At 45.1% G+C, this 14,964-nt stretch overlaps 1 protein-coding gene across 1 annotated transcript; it reads left to right on the top strand.

Moving 5' to 3' along the window:
• Positions 1-6,104: 6,104 nt before the first annotated feature.
• Positions 6,105-14,507, top strand: Arl2bp (ADP ribosylation factor like GTPase 2 binding protein). The gene is made up of 6 exons (XM_052167165.1): positions 6,105-6,382; positions 7,067-7,128; positions 10,587-10,693; positions 11,601-11,686; positions 12,183-12,279; positions 13,059-14,507. Exons 1-6 carry the CDS (start codon positions 6,345-6,347, stop codon positions 13,158-13,160), a joined length of 492 nt encoding a protein of 163 aa, XP_052023125.1. The 5' UTR covers positions 6,105-6,344; the 3' UTR covers positions 13,161-14,507.
• Positions 14,508-14,964: the final 457 nt, after the last annotated feature.

Genomic DNA, 14,964 nt, shown 5'->3' with positions numbered 1-14,964 from the left:
GTCTTCTACTAAAGTTCCCACTCCTCAGGAATAGAATCAAGTATAAGAAGGAAGGAAGAAAAGTTGGACCTTCCAGACCTGAGACTGGAAGATTTACATGAATGAATTTTCAGCCAGCCTAAGCTACTACATAGTGAATTCCAGAAGAGCCGGAGCTCTATAGCACTGGGTCTTTAGCTCAGCAGTAGATTACTGTCAGACATGCTCAAGGTCCTGTGCTCCTTTGCTGGCACCTCAAAGAAAAACAAACTTAAGTTTAGCTAGGCATGGTGTGTAGTGACGAATTAGCTAAACTTCTTTGTGTTCCCAAAGGGTCACACGTGCACACCCACCCAAGAGCTATCTTGATTCTCAAATGAAAGACACACACACACACCAGTTTTTGATATGCCTTGACTAGATCTAAGGCTGGCCAGTTCTAATCCTCTGCCCAGCTACCATACATTTCCCTCCAGTACTCCTGGTTCAACACCTTCTATTGTTTGATCTTTGCTGCCCTCTTACTTTCTGGGCAGCCCTTCCCATAGCACTGCTTTCCCTTTCTACCTACAATTTGGATAAATTTTCTTCAGCTCTGAATCTGATCTCCCTCTGAGACGTGGTGATTTCTCTCCTTCCTTTCTCCCAGTTCCTAGCCTACACAAATCTAAAGGTTCTGCCTCAGCCTACCTGCCCAGCCAGTGGCTCTTTATTGATTGATCAAAAACCAATTGGGGAGCCAGGTGGTGGTGGCGGCGGCGCACGCCTGTAATCCCAGCACTCTGGGAGGCAGAGGCAGGCGGATTTCTGAGTTCAAGGCCAGCCTGGTCTACAGAGTGAGTTCCAGGACAGCCAGGGCTACACAGAGAAACCCTGTCTCAAAAAAAAATAAAAATAAAAATAAAAAAAATTGGGGAAAGGGGGAGGGCTGGAGAGATGACTCAGTGGTTAAGAACCCTAACTGCTCTTCCAGAGGTCCTGAGTTCAATTCCCAGCAACCACATGGTGGCTCACAACCATCTGTAATAAGATCTGATGTCATTTTCTGGTGTGTCTGAAGAGAGCTACAGTGTACTCCCATAAATCTTTTAAAAGAACAACTGGGGACAAGGACCTTCAACATTTGGACATGCAGATTGCCAATTTTGGGGGCCAAGTTAATTCAAAGCATTAGAATCAGTCCCCAACATTGGTATATGCCTTTAGTCCCAGCACCAGGAAGGCAGAAGCAGACCAATCTCAAAGCACCCAGAACTAGAAAGAGATCTTGTTTAATTACTTGTCCATCTAGCAGATCTTCACTGAGCAGCTATAATAGGTAATGACACTTGCCTGTGTGTTGGGTCAGACAGTCAGATATCTATTTATGGAGTAGCAGCAGGAAGAAGCAGTGTGATTTCTATGTACTGTGGTAAATTTACTAATGCCATGAAGGAAAAGAATAATGCTGCCATGATCATAAGCATATAGTGACGGGGAGAATTGGGCAGAACTACTTTAGATATTTGGCTAACGTATGGGTAGGGGAAGTTGTCAGAAGAAAACTAAGGGAGACATAAAGTCGTACCAGACAGAAGGGACTGAAGAGAGATTACTAGTACTGGGTGTCTAGGTGGGACTAGCACTGTGGACCTCTCCTCACTGAGGAAGAAAGCTGGTGCAGGGAAGACATGGGGAGAGGAGCATGCTCTGCTGCTGGAAGTCAGGGAATGTTCATGAAGCCCAGGTAGGAACTTGTATTTTCTCCTAAATACAATAGAAAAAAGCAAGAGTGTGTTTATGAACCTTGGAAGTACCTGGATAGTGTTTTCAGAGGATGACTCTGCCCTCTATTTGGAGACTAAAAGAATAGCTCTGGAAGCAGAAAATCTAACAGCTAAAAGACTGAAGGAATGTGCTTTCAGAGATTCTAGAAATCTCCCTTTGAACATTGTTCCTAAAGTATGCTGCTTTTCCATTTTTGGGGGGGACTATCAAACAGCTTCAGTAGTGAACTCATTAAAACATTCAAGGTGGAAGCAAATTCATCTTGAAGCTACTTTAAAAGGAAACTGCTCTACGAGAAAAGCTAGACTTTTTTTTTTTTTTTTTACTATCAGTGCATTGCTATCAGAGGGGAAAAAAATAAGTGATATAAAAATAATCATTTCCCCAATGATTTGTTGGGGAAATTTTAGAGTTTCAGCCAGAAAAATAGTAAAGTGGGGTTTGGTTTTGGTTGGTTTGTTGGTTTTTTAGTGTTTTGAGACAGGGTTTCTCTGTATGGCCCTGGCTGTCCTGGAACTTACTTTGCAGACCAGGCTGGCCTTGAACTCAGGCCAGGGACCTGCCTGTATCTGCCTTCCAAGTGCTGGGATTAAAGTCATGAACAACCACTGCCCAACTTAAAATATTTTTCTTTTTTATTTTTATGTGCATTGGTGTTTTGCCTGCATATGTCTGTGTGAGGATATCAGATGCCCTGGAACTGGAGTTAAAGATGGTTGTTAACTGCTACGTGAGTGCTGGGAATTGAACTCAGGTCCTCTGGAAGATCAATCTGTTGAGCCAACTCTCCTGCTATGTTCTTTTCCATTTTTTGACATCTTTTGAATAATGTAAAGCAAGAAAAAAAATCATGGTGCTATTTGCAGTTCCAAGAAATAAGGATTGAGCCACAGAAACAGAAATAACTCCTGCAATAAATAATTTTTGTGATTTTAACCATCTTGAATTTGTATCCTTAAAAACCAGCTCTTTCCAAGGCTGTTCATTCTTTATCTTGTACAATTGCCTATTCACTTAGGAAATTGTGTTTCTTTTGTTGTTTTTTGGTTTTGAGGCAGGGTCTCAATGTGAAGCTCCTTTTGGCCTATTCTGGAACTGGCTATGTAGACCAGGCTGGCATGGAACTCAAAGAGATCCCTCTGCCACCCAGTACTATAATTAAAGCTATGGACTACAACTCTGGACAAGAATAGTTTTTTGGGTTTTGTTTCATTGTGTTTTGTTTATTTTTTTGTCAGTCTCACTATGTAGCTCTAGGTACATTTACACTATTGTAAAATTCAATATATAGACCAGGCTGGTCAAACTCATGAGATCTGCCTGCCTCTGCCTCCCAAGTGCTGTGACTAAAGGCGTGTGCCACTAGGCCCAGCAGAAATAGTTTTAATGTAGCTAGTTATGATTTGTGCCTATAATCCTAGCATTCTCGGGGCAGGAGATTTGTTATGAATTTGAAGATGGCTGGATTACATTGTGAGTTCCAGGCTTGCCTGAGCTACAGAGTTCAAGATCCTGTCCACCCCAAAAAAATGAAAGACTGGGGCTAGAGAGATGGATCAGCAATAAAAAGCAATGGTGGCTCTCCCAGAGGACTCAGCTTTGATCCCCAGGACCCACATTGTGTCTCACAACCATCTGTACCTCCAATTCCAGGTTATCCAACACCCTCTTCTGGTCTCCTCAGGCAACAGGCATGCATGTAATGCAGAGGCATACATGCAAACAAAACATCTATACTCAGAATAATTTAAATTTTTCTTTTTTCAATGAAAAAAGTGCTGGCAAGATACTCATTCAGCAGACAAAGATTCTTTCCCACCAAGCTGAATGGCCTGAGTTTGATCCCTGGTACCCATATAGTAGAAAGAGAAAACCAACTCCTGCAAGTTGTCCTGATCCCCATGCACTGTGCACCGCCATGTGCATGTACACTCATACAAGCAAAATGTAATATTTTTTAAACTTAAAGGAAAAAAAGCAAGGATTTTTGTTTGCTGTTGGTTTGTCTTTAGACAAAGGCTCACTATTTAACCCCAACAGGCCTTGAACTAATAGAGATCCTCCTGCCTCTACCTCCCCAGAGATGAAATTAAAGGCACGTGCCACCCTACCCAGCTTGCTTGCTTTCTTTCTTTCTTTCTTTCTTTCTTTCTTTCTTTCTTTCTTTCTTTCTTTCTTTCTTTCTTTCTTTCTTTCTTTCTTTAAAGAAGAGGGTGTTGAATTCCAGAGCTAGAGCTGCCTGGTATAGGTGCTCGGGACTGAAGACGAAGTATTCATAGGTTGAATACTACTTCTTATGAGCCATTTTTCCAGCCTCTTTTTTTTTTCAGATTTTATTTTATATGAGGAGTGTTTTACCTGAGGGTTCTGCTTCCTATCTCTTGGAATATTGTGGGTGGGCGCTGTTTTTTATTGCTTTTTGGTTTTGACAGGGTCTCTCATAGTCCTGGCTGGGCTAGAACTCCCTTTGTAGACCAGACTGACCTCAAACATACCTGCCTGCCTCTGCCTCCCCAGGGCTGGGATTAAAGGAGTACTTCATCATGCCTGACAGGAATACTTGCTTGAGTCCAATTGCTGCTGTGTGAGAAAACCCAAACCTCCAGAAAGCCTATATGGAGAAGAACTGACCTTTCCCCAAGCCACTCCACCACCACCACCACAACCACATTCCTCACCAGCTCCCAGCCATGATCCACCACGAAGTTGCCACCCACCTGAGCTCTGTGAAAGGCATATCAAGCTCTATTGCAACCAAAAGGGAAAAAAAATGTCCTTGTCAAGACCTTCCCAAAATGCAGATTAATAAAATGTTTCAGTTCACTAGGTTTCTCTGGAGGCGGGGTGTAAATAGCAATAGGTGACTAGAGACAAAAATTGCACTCCATTTCACCTTGGATCCATGATTTAGAATTAGCAGGCAGTTCGTATATGTATTCAGAAGTGAATGGGATAAAAAAAAAAAAAAAAAAAAAAAAAAAAAAAGGCCTAATAGGATCTTAGCTGTCTGCTCTGAGCTGTTTGACCAATGCTCAGTGGAACAGGAATTTTAGATGCTTGTCCTAGTTTGCTTATCAGAGCTGTGACAAAACATTGATCAAAACCAATTTGGGAAAAGAAAGGGTTTATTTTGCTTCCACTTCCATGCAACAGTCCCATCACTGAGGGAAGTTGAGATAGGAGCCTGGAGGCAGGAACTGAAGTAGTTATAGAAATGCCGTTTACCGGCTCGTTCTCCGTAGCTTGCTGAGCTTCCTTTTATAGATCCTACACCTGCCTAGATGTGGCACCACCCACAGAGGACTGGGCCTTCCCGCATCAGTCATTAAAAGCATCCGCATTCAAAACCAGGAGGTGATGGCACATGCCTTTAATCGAAGCACTTGGGAGGCAAAGGCAGGTGAGTCTCGAGTTCCAGGCCAGGTGGACAACCAACCAGCACACTTATCTTCACTTGACACTGACCAGAATACTCTGACCTTCCAGTGGCTTTGAAATCATCTTGGTTCCAGATGCTGTTAAGATTCATGAACACACATTTTATGTCCATTCCAAAATGTCTAATTCAGATTGACCATGTAACCCTAATTCATACCATAAATTTTCTAATTATGTACTACACATTTGGCTAAAATGTATCAGACCACCAAAGAGGCATGCTTTAATAAAAAAAGTAATAATTATTAATAATGGCGGGAGAAATCAATCCCTATCTTAAAGGTGTGGCAGTTTTAGAGGGGACTTTCCCCGAAGCAGTTATTCAGTTTCTGATTACATCGCTCTCAGTGATTGTCAACTTTTTTGTGCTGCATAATTATCCAAGAAACCATTTACTGCCTAATAATTGTTTACAGTTTTGGGGGTTTATTGCCAGTAGTAAGCTGGCAGCAACTATGTAGCTACTATGTAGCTCATCAGTTCTTGAATGCCTTGAACCTCTACCTTCCAAATGCTGGGACTACTGATTTATGCCACCACGCCCTGCTCTTGTTCTTGGTTTGAAGATTACAAAAGTTACAAGCCATTCACTTAATGCCGTGGAACCTTCTATATTTCCAAGAAGTAACTTTCTGGTAAATCAGACGTCTTCATTATCTAGGACAAAATATGAGACTGGCTTTCGAGCAATTTGTCCATCTCCAGCGCTCTTAAAACACGATTTCAACTACCTAATCTTTATAATTCCTAAATTGCATGAGAAGAAAGGGAGGCTCTTGGCTCCCATTCTTTCATCCAGAAAAATAAGAGTCTACAGACTGCCACCATTTTTTGCAGTCATTTGCGGTGAGACCCGGGAATCTGAGGCTGTGATTGGCTGCTGGAGCCGCGGGTAGCCATAGTGACGGGAGGCGGGGCTGCGAGCGCTGCTTGCCCCAACACTAGCGGGGTGGCCCCGCGAGAGGCCGGCGGGCGCTGGGCCCAGCCAGGAGCCGCAGCCCCGGCCTCGCGCGATCGCCGGGCGGGGCGAGGGTGCGGCCTTCTGCGGGCCCTTGATGCGGTTGAGGCCGCGTGGGCCAGAGAGGAGCCCGGCCCGGCGGCGGGCGCTGTAGGAGGCGGCGGGGCCGCGGGCCCGGGCCGGTGACTGCGGCGCCCCTACGATGGACGCCCTAGAAGAAGAGAGCTTCGCGCTGTCCTTGTAAGTGACGCGGCCAGGGTCTGCTCGACCTCGGCCTGAGGGTGTCCACCGGGGCGCGGGCTGCGGGGCTCCTCTCTAGTGGGGCGTTTTCTTCCCGCGGCCACCCCGAGCATGTGTCACCGATTACCAGCGCTTCCATCACAATCCTCTGGCCTCTTTCGTGGCCGTCAGCAAAACCCAGAGGCCTTGAGCTGCACAGGCTGGCGGCGGCCTCACCGCCTGTCTCAAGCCACTCCCGATCCAGGTACCCCCTAGGCCGGTGCTCCTCCCGCGTGTGGTCACACTCACCAGCAGATAGGTGTGGCGTTAAGAGCCAGGATGCGGTGAGTAAATTCCGCGGGTAATAAACGCGGAAGTCTGAAGGTGTGCCTCACCAGCCTCAGCTACCCAAATTGTTTGCTTCTTTTGTGATTCTCATATCGGTTTTCGTCACGGGTGTTTTCCTGTGTTTGTAATTTCGATACTAGACATTGATCCTTGATTGGTGAAACTGAGTGATGGGAAGTTCATCTTGTTATTATTTTTGTGCACGTTGGGAATCTTACATTTAAAAAATGCTAGTGAGCTTCGTTGTGATTGCCTGGTGTGTGCAAAGCCTTGGGTTCAGTCACCTTACTCACAGAAACAAGTTCAGCTCGTGAAATAATTATTTGGACCAGCACCTAATCCTGATGTGTTTTTCAGCTCCTCTGCCTCTGACGCAGAATTTGATGCTGTGGTTGGATGTTTAGAGGACATTATTATGGGTAAGTTTCGACACCACTAAGTGACCTGTGCCCCCTCTAGTTCCTTTGGTCAATTCCAATTGCTTTAAAACAATTTTTTAATGTATTCATTACACGTGTGATGGATCATGGGTGGGGTCGTTGCCGAACACTATGGATATGTGGAGGTCAGAGGACAACTCTGGTTCTCTCCTTCTACCTTTATGTGAGTTCTGAGGCCACCTGTCTTACACAGCAGTGCCTTCAGCCCCTGAGCCATCTCAACATCCAAATCTGCTTATAAGGGCATGCAGAGAAATAAATTTGAAGAGTTGATTTTTAAAACAGAAAACACTGAAATTTTAACACACAGCACAATGTAGTAGTAAGCAAGTCATACAGAGTTTTGTCTTAAAAACAACCTATGGGTCAGCAAGATGGCTCAGTGGATAGAGGCACTCACCTATCAGCCTGACAACCTTAGTTTAATTCCCAGGATCCACAAGGTGGGACTGGCTCCCTAAAGTTGTCTTCAGACTTCCATACACAGGCTATAGCAGGCACGTGCCCACTCAAACACAAAATAAGTAAAAATATAATTAAAAAGAGAAAGAACCCAAAACCTAGTGTGTAGTACACCTCTATAGTCTCAGGTGGGTGGAGGCAAGATCCTGGCTCTGCCGTATAAGCTCTAGTACCTTCTAGGTAAGGGTCATCTATTGAAGATTTCAGAAGAGACCAATTCAGGTGATATTGACCAATTTTTTTAAAGATGTATGTATGTTTATTATATGTAAGTACACTGTAGCTGTCTTCAGACACCAGAAGAGGGCGTGCGATCTCTTTACAGATGGTTGTGAGCCACCTTGTGGTTGCTGGGACTTGAACTCATGACCTTTGGAAGAGCAGTCGGCGCTCTTACCTGCTGAGCCATCTCTTCAGCCCCAATATTGACCAATTTTGTTTCACATATACAGTAAGAACAATTTTGGTTTTTATATCATTTTGAGCTTTAGCATTTTCATGCTAAGGAGCAGAACATAAACCATAACCCTATACAGCACTTGTCCATGAAGGCATCAAATCTCACTGGATCTCTTCATTTTCTTTTCTTAGTCAGGGTTTGTATTCTTGCATAAAACATCATGACCAAGAAGCAAGAGGAAAGGGTTTATTCAGCTTAGTCCATACTGTTGTTCATCACCGATGGAAGTCTGGTCAGGAACTCACACAGGGCAGGAACTTGAAGGCAGGAGCTGATACAGAGGCCATGGAGGGTGCTGCTTACTGGCTTGCTTCTCCTGGCTTGCTCAGCTTGCTTTCTTATAGAACCCCACAAGGGGCTGGGCCCTCCCCCTTACAGCTGGATCTCATGAATGCATTTCCTCAAGGGAGGCTCCTTTCTCTGTGATAACTCCAGCTTGTGTCAAATTGACACACAAAACCAGCCAATACACTTTCTATTCTTTTTTTTTTGGGGGGGGGGTTGGTTTTTCTGTGTAGCCCTGGCTGTCCTGGAACTTACTCTGTAGACCAGGCTGGCCTCGAACTTAGAAATTCGCCTGCCTCTGCCTCCCAAGTGCTGGAATTAAAGGCATGCGCCACCACTGCCCGGCTATACTTTATATTCATGATGTGTCTTGTTGGTTGGTTCTGTGTTGAGAGTTTTGTCTTTAGGGTCTAACATCTGGGCAAGCCTTGATCTTCCTGTCTTCTTGTCTCAGACTCCCAAGCACTAGGATTGAGGGAGGAGCTACAATGCCTTCCTGTTCCTTTGCGTTCTTAGTTCCTATTTCCAGATTCCCTTTGGGTGATCTTTCCATTCTACTAATTGGCCAGCAAGCAGTAATAAATCCAAAGCTGAAGACAAATAGATAGGAAGATAAAAAACTAAATTTGACAGCCTATCAACGTTCCTAGCAATTGGAAAAAGACCCTGTTGTTTTGTTTTGGGGTGTGTGGCTTAATCTCGGTTAGTCTGAAAAATCTCCTTTACATGCAGTCTGGATCCAAGCCCCTAGATCCTAATGTCTCACCAGAAGTCCTCTCCTGAGGAGTTCTCAGTCGTTTTGCCCACCGTGGATATCCCACCTATCATGGAGAACTGAGTTTATGTAACTCTGGGTCCTTTTTGAAGATTTCCTTTTAGTTGTAGAAATGCTAGTTGGCTCAGAATTGTCAGAATTCCCCACTTCTTGACCTTGAGTGTTTGCTGTGACTCTCTCTGAACTCTCCTCTGAATTCACCTGACAAGCCCCTATGACAGACATGCCGGTCATCTTTGTGCTCCAGATGAGGAGACTACTGGGGTCTACAGAAATAAAGTCACTTACCCATAATCACACAAACTATATGGCTAAGGTAGGGTTTGAACCCAGGCAATCTGGCCTCTTACAGACCCCACCCTTTAACCTTTTCACTACTGCTGCCAAAATGATATTAAAATAGGAGAAAGGGGCACAGCAAGATGGCTCGCAAGCCTAATGGCTAAGTTTAATCTGTAAGACCCAGCATGCTAAAGGGTCCTTTGGATGGGCACCGTGGCACATCCATTCATTCCAGCATGCAGGAGGATCTCCGTGAGTTCCCAGCTAGCCTGGGATTGCATAGCAAGTTTCACGCCAGTCAACCACACAGTGAGACCCTGTCTCAAAATAAATATGTAGTTTAAAAGTAAGGATGACCAATAAGATGGTTCGTGGGTAAAGAACTTGCTGCTAAGCCCGATAACCTAAAATCACTTCCCAAGACCCTTGTATGTGGACAGCAGGAGGAAAGACTCTCCTAGTTTTCCTGTGACCTCCACCCTTGTGCTGTGGCAAGCAGGTACACATAGTCAATAAAAATGAGTAAATGAAAATGTAATCTAAAGCCAGGTGGTGGTGGCGCACTTGGGAGGCAGAGGCAGGCGGATCTCTGAGTTCGAGGCCAGCCTGGTCTACAGCATGAGTTCCAGGACAGCCAGGGCTACACAGAGAAACTCTGTCTTGAAAAGCCAAAATAAATAAATAAATTTTTTAAAAAATGTAATTTAAAAATGTGTTAAAGAGAGATACCAGATAGTGTATCAGGGAATGCCCCCTCCTCTGTGTGTGTGTGTGTGTGTGGTTTGATTTTTGCCTTTTTGCTTATTTAGTTTTGTTCGAAACAAGGTTTTTCTATGTAGCTCTGTCTACCCTGGTTTTTGCTCTGTAGTCTGTCTGCCTCTGCCTCCTGAGTGCTGGGTTAAAGCTGTGCACCACCACTACCTGGTGTAGTAGATAGCTGTGACCACAGCACTCAGAGTCGGAAGGATGGCTACAAGTACAAGGCCAGGCCAGCATGGTCTACAATTCCAGATCAGCCAAGAATATCTATTTATGGAGGTCCTATCCCAAAAGCTAAAAATAAAACAGCCAGCAAAGTACTTATTTTAAAAGGCTAACATTTTAAATTTTAGGTATATTTTACCAAATTTTAAATTTTACTAAATTGTAATTACATTTACTAAATTGTATCAGATGACGAGTTCCAGTTATTGCAGAGAAACTTCATGGACAAGTACTACCAGGAATTTGAAGACACAGAAGAGAATAAACTCACCTATACTCCCATTTTCAATGAATATGTAAGTAGAACTGTTTCTCCTACCAGAAAATTAGGGTTTCTTTAAAATCTGAATTTAGATACATTATGTATAATTAATATATACTATTAAAAAGTTTAAATTAGAATCAAAAAATGTTACAAAGCATGGTGGTGTCTGTAGTCCCCTGCCACTAGCACTCAAGAAGCTGAGGCAGGAAGATGGCTCCAAGCTGGAAGCCCACCCTAGCTACCTAGTAAATTTCAGGTTAGCTTATGTTATTTAGCAAGAGTATTTCTTAAAAAAAAAAAAAAGCCGGGCAGCGGTGGTGCACGCCTATAATCCTAGCACTCTGGGAGGCAGAGGCAGGTGGATTTCTGAGTTTGAGGCCAGCCTGGTCTACAGAATGAGTTCCAGGACAGCCAGGGCTACACAGAGAAACCCTGTCTCAAAAAAAAAGGAAAAAAAAAAAAAAAAACAAATCCAAAAAAAAAAAAAAGGTTGGAATTAGTTTATTTTTTACATATGCCAGCACTGCCCAGGGAATGCTGATTAGAATCTGGTATAGATCATTTTCTCTTGCCAGATCTTGGAGCTATTCCTAAAGGGTTTTCATGAAGTAGTTGGTGAGCTTTCAACTTCTGGTTTAGAACAAGTATGCCTTTACCATAATCTTGTCCTCAGCTGTGATACCTTGCATTTGTTTCCCGCGGAAAAAAAACAGTGCCAGCAAGATGACCAGTGGGTAAATTGTAAAGAAGGAGGGAGAGAGCTGGTTCCTTAGCAGTTGTCCTTTGATGCCCACGTGCACACTGTAGCACATACATGCCCACTCACATACCTCATGTACCCAATAATAACACACACACACATACACACACACACACACATACACACGATCTCAAGTAGTGACCAGAGGGTCCACACCTCCCTGTCTCCACTGTTGCAGATTTCCCTGGTAGAGAAGTACATTGAAGAGCAGTTGCTGGAGCGTATCCCAGGCTTCAACATGGCGGCCTTCACAACCACACTGCAGTGAGTTGAGCTTGGCTCTGGTTCTGTGCTTCTCATTTTCCAACCTCTAGACTGAAGAAACCCACTCCCTCCTTGTCACTGAGAACACTGGGTGGCTGGATCCTGAGTGGGAATAGGAGGCCCTCTGCGCCTTTGCAAGGCTTTATTTTTTTTTAAGAGTTTTTTTTTTAAACTTACGTACATGTGTGCGAGCCTACATGGGTTTATGTGTACCGTGTGCATGCAGGAGCCTGCAGGGGACAGAGGAGGGTTTTAGATCCTCCAGAACTGAGTTAAAGGCAAATGGGAGTGTCTGCATGCATGCTAGAGACAACCCCGGGTCCTCTGCAAGAGCAGCAAGTGCTCCTAACCCCCGAACCCTTTCTCCAACCTCTTTTTTTTTGGGGGGGGGGGTGAGGTTGAGGGGAGGACAGGTCTCTTGCAGCCAAGGCTGGTCACACGCCGGACTGTTCTGCCTCCCTGTTGATGCACGAAGCCGACACTCTGTCCTTTGCAGGCACCATAAAGATGAAGTGGCTGGTGACATCTTTGACATGCTGCTCACATTCACAGACTTTCTGGCTTTCAAGGAGATGTTCCTCGACTACAGAGCAGTAAGTTATGACTTAGCCTCAACGAGCCACACAGAAATTAGCGGGCAGCGCTATGGAGACAACTACCTGCCCTTTATCCTCTATCTTTTGTTCCCCCCGCCCCCCACATGGTTAGTGTTGGTCTGGTGGCTTTGAGGAGTAAGTAGTTGTTGCTCCATGCTGGCCAGGGCCTTTCTACCAGCAGAGAAGTCTCATTATGATACTTGTCATGGGCTCCCTTAAAAAAAAAGAAGCCGCCTTGTTTACTTACGCATGCATTTATTGAGACAGAGTATTACTATATAGCCTAGAATTTGCTTTGTAAAACCAAGGTAGCCTCAAACTCGGACATCCTCCTGCCTCAACTACCTGAGAACCTGGATTAAAAGCATGGCACCATGCCCATTCCCAGTTAGTCATACTTTTTAAATTTAGTTTATTTTTTTATGTGTTTAAGTGCCTGCTTGCATATATGTCTGTGCACCACATACATGTATGTCTGGTGCCTATGGAGGCCAAAAGGTCAGGTGGTGTCCCCTGGAACTGGAAGTAGAGACAGTCGGATGCTATGATGGTGGGAATCCAGTGCTTTTAGCCACCAGCCTTTTCTCAGACCCCAAGAAAGTCTAGGGCCATCGTTGAGACAAAGGAAATAGCTAGCTGCCTTCCCCTCTCTGTGTGCTCCTTGGGAGCTCACACACCTCCCTGCCACCCCCACCGCTCCCCAATCCCAGAAGCTCCTGAGTTGGGAAAGCTTTCTCCATTCCTGGTGTCTTGAAGTTCTCTGCTTTCTCCTGTAGGAGAAGGAAGGCCGAGGATTGGACTTAAGCAGCGGCTTGGTCGTGACTTCCCTGTGTAAGTCATCTTCTGCGCCAGCTTCCCAGAACAACCTGCGGCACTAGGTCCCACCTTCACATGGGTGTGATTGATATGACGTCACCAGCCCAGCGGGCTGAGAAATATGGGCGAATGATGAGGATGCATCCTGCAAAGACCCACTGTGCCACAGCCCTTTGTTCATGTGAAGTATTGATAAGTCCTGGAAAACATGACTGACCCTCCTGGCCCTTGTCCAGAAACTCCTTCCTGTAGTCAGCAGCCCTCATGCTCCCCGCTCCAGCACCCACACAGACGCCTCTCCCAGGTGCTTCTGAGTGGCTCCTCTGGAGCAGGCCCGGGTTGGCCACCTCTCCTGGGGGCTCTTCCCCAGCAACATGGTAGTGTAGTGTGTCGACCGTGTGGACACCACACCGTTGTGAGCCCTACATCCTGCTGGCTTTAGCGAGTCTTTGTTCTCCCAGTTTTCACCTGGGTCCGTTTCAGGCCTCAGCCTCAATGGGGCTTTTGTTTGGGCATGTTGATCTAGGGAGTTACAAACCAGCTCCTGTCCTGGTTTCTGAGTCTCCTGCGATTACAGCTTGAGCGGCTGTAGGGATCCACTGAGACTGTCCTCTACCCACAAGTGAAAATGAACTCCCAACCTTTCACAGCGACTCCTGCTGGTCTTGATGTAGCCCCACTGTTCTCTATGACTCTAAGCATTATTTTTAAGAAACTTATTTTTATAGATGAAAACTCAGGCTAACCTAGTGAGTGTGATCTTGGGACGCCCATGATCAACCACTTAAAGATCAAAGTATTATATGCTGTGTGCTTTTTAGCTGTTAGTGCTGCGAGTGCAGATCTGCTTTCTGATTGGTGCCCCTTGTTGGGCACCAGTACAAACAGGCTGTGTGCTAGAAATGGGCCACAGCTGTCATAACAACATGCTGGTGTGCTTGTGCATGTTTGTGTGCTGTCCTATCACAACAGTGTGCTGGGTGTGCTTGTGCATGCGTGTGTGTAGTCCTTCGTGTAGGCCAGTGAGCTGGGTTTTTTATTGGGGGGGTAGGGACTCTGCTGTTTGTTTTTGTACAATCTCTCTTGCTAAGTTGGTGCTCCCTGATCCAGCTCAAGCTGGGGGGAGGGGCAGGACACAGATTTCTGGTCATCTGTCATCCTTGGTGGACTGCCACCAACCAGAAAGCATGTGTGTCACATCTCTAGAAAGAAGAAAATAGTTCAAATCCTAATGTATATTTTTGATTCTAACTTTTATAGTAAACGTACAGAAGCCTCCACGCTGACGGCTTTCCATGTGACCATTCTGACTTAAGGGATGTAAGCTAAGCTCTGGGTTTTTTCTGTAGCTGTGTGTCACTTAGTACTTTTGTAAAATGAGTAAAATTTGAGGTGTTTGGCAAGAATAATCACTTGATGTGCATTGTCCATTTTAATGTAACTACTGACATCCGGTTATTATTGCTTTGGTCTTTTGTGATCAAAAGCCCTCTCAGGCCAGCTCTGTAAATGTCACCTCTTGAGCGACCTTCCCCTTCCTGCCCCTCCTATAATCAGAACTGCAGACGGATGCTGAAGGCGGTAAGGTTTGCTGCTCAGCCTGCCTGGCTAAAAAAAAAAGGAAGAGGACAAACACAGAGACAAAATACTGGGGGCAGCGATGGAGGGCTGGAGAGAGGACTCTGTGTTGAGGGCCCTGGTCAGTTCACAGCACTCACTTGGCAGCACACTAATTCCAGCTTCAGGGCATCCAGTGCTCTCTCCTGGCCTCTGACACCCATATAGTGCAAATACACACACGTAGGAAAACACTGCCTATACATGAAATAAAATGAAAATAATAAATATTTTTTAAAAGACCCAGAA

Source organism: Apodemus sylvaticus, chromosome 21 (genome assembly GCF_947179515.1).
Source record: "Apodemus sylvaticus chromosome 21, mApoSyl1.1, whole genome shotgun sequence".
In the NCBI taxonomy this organism is placed as follows: Eukaryota; Metazoa; Chordata; class Mammalia; order Rodentia; family Muridae; genus Apodemus; species Apodemus sylvaticus.
The sequence above is the reverse complement of the archived record's forward strand: the minus strand, read 5'-3'. Positions and strand labels throughout refer to the sequence as shown.

Bases quoted from the DNA above. Each gene is read 5' to 3' on its own strand.
- Arl2bp (XM_052167165.1), top strand. From the start codon at position 6,345: ATGGACGCCCTAGAAGAAGAGAGCTTCGCGCTGTCCTT. The intron at 6,383-7,066 runs GTAAGTGACGCG...TGTGTTTTTCAG, and splicing joins GAGAGCTTCGCGCTGTCCTT to CTCCTCTGCCTCTGACGCAG. The intron at 10,694-11,600 runs GTAAGTAGAACT...CCACTGTTGCAG, and splicing joins CTCCCATTTTCAATGAATAT to ATTTCCCTGGTAGAGAAGTA.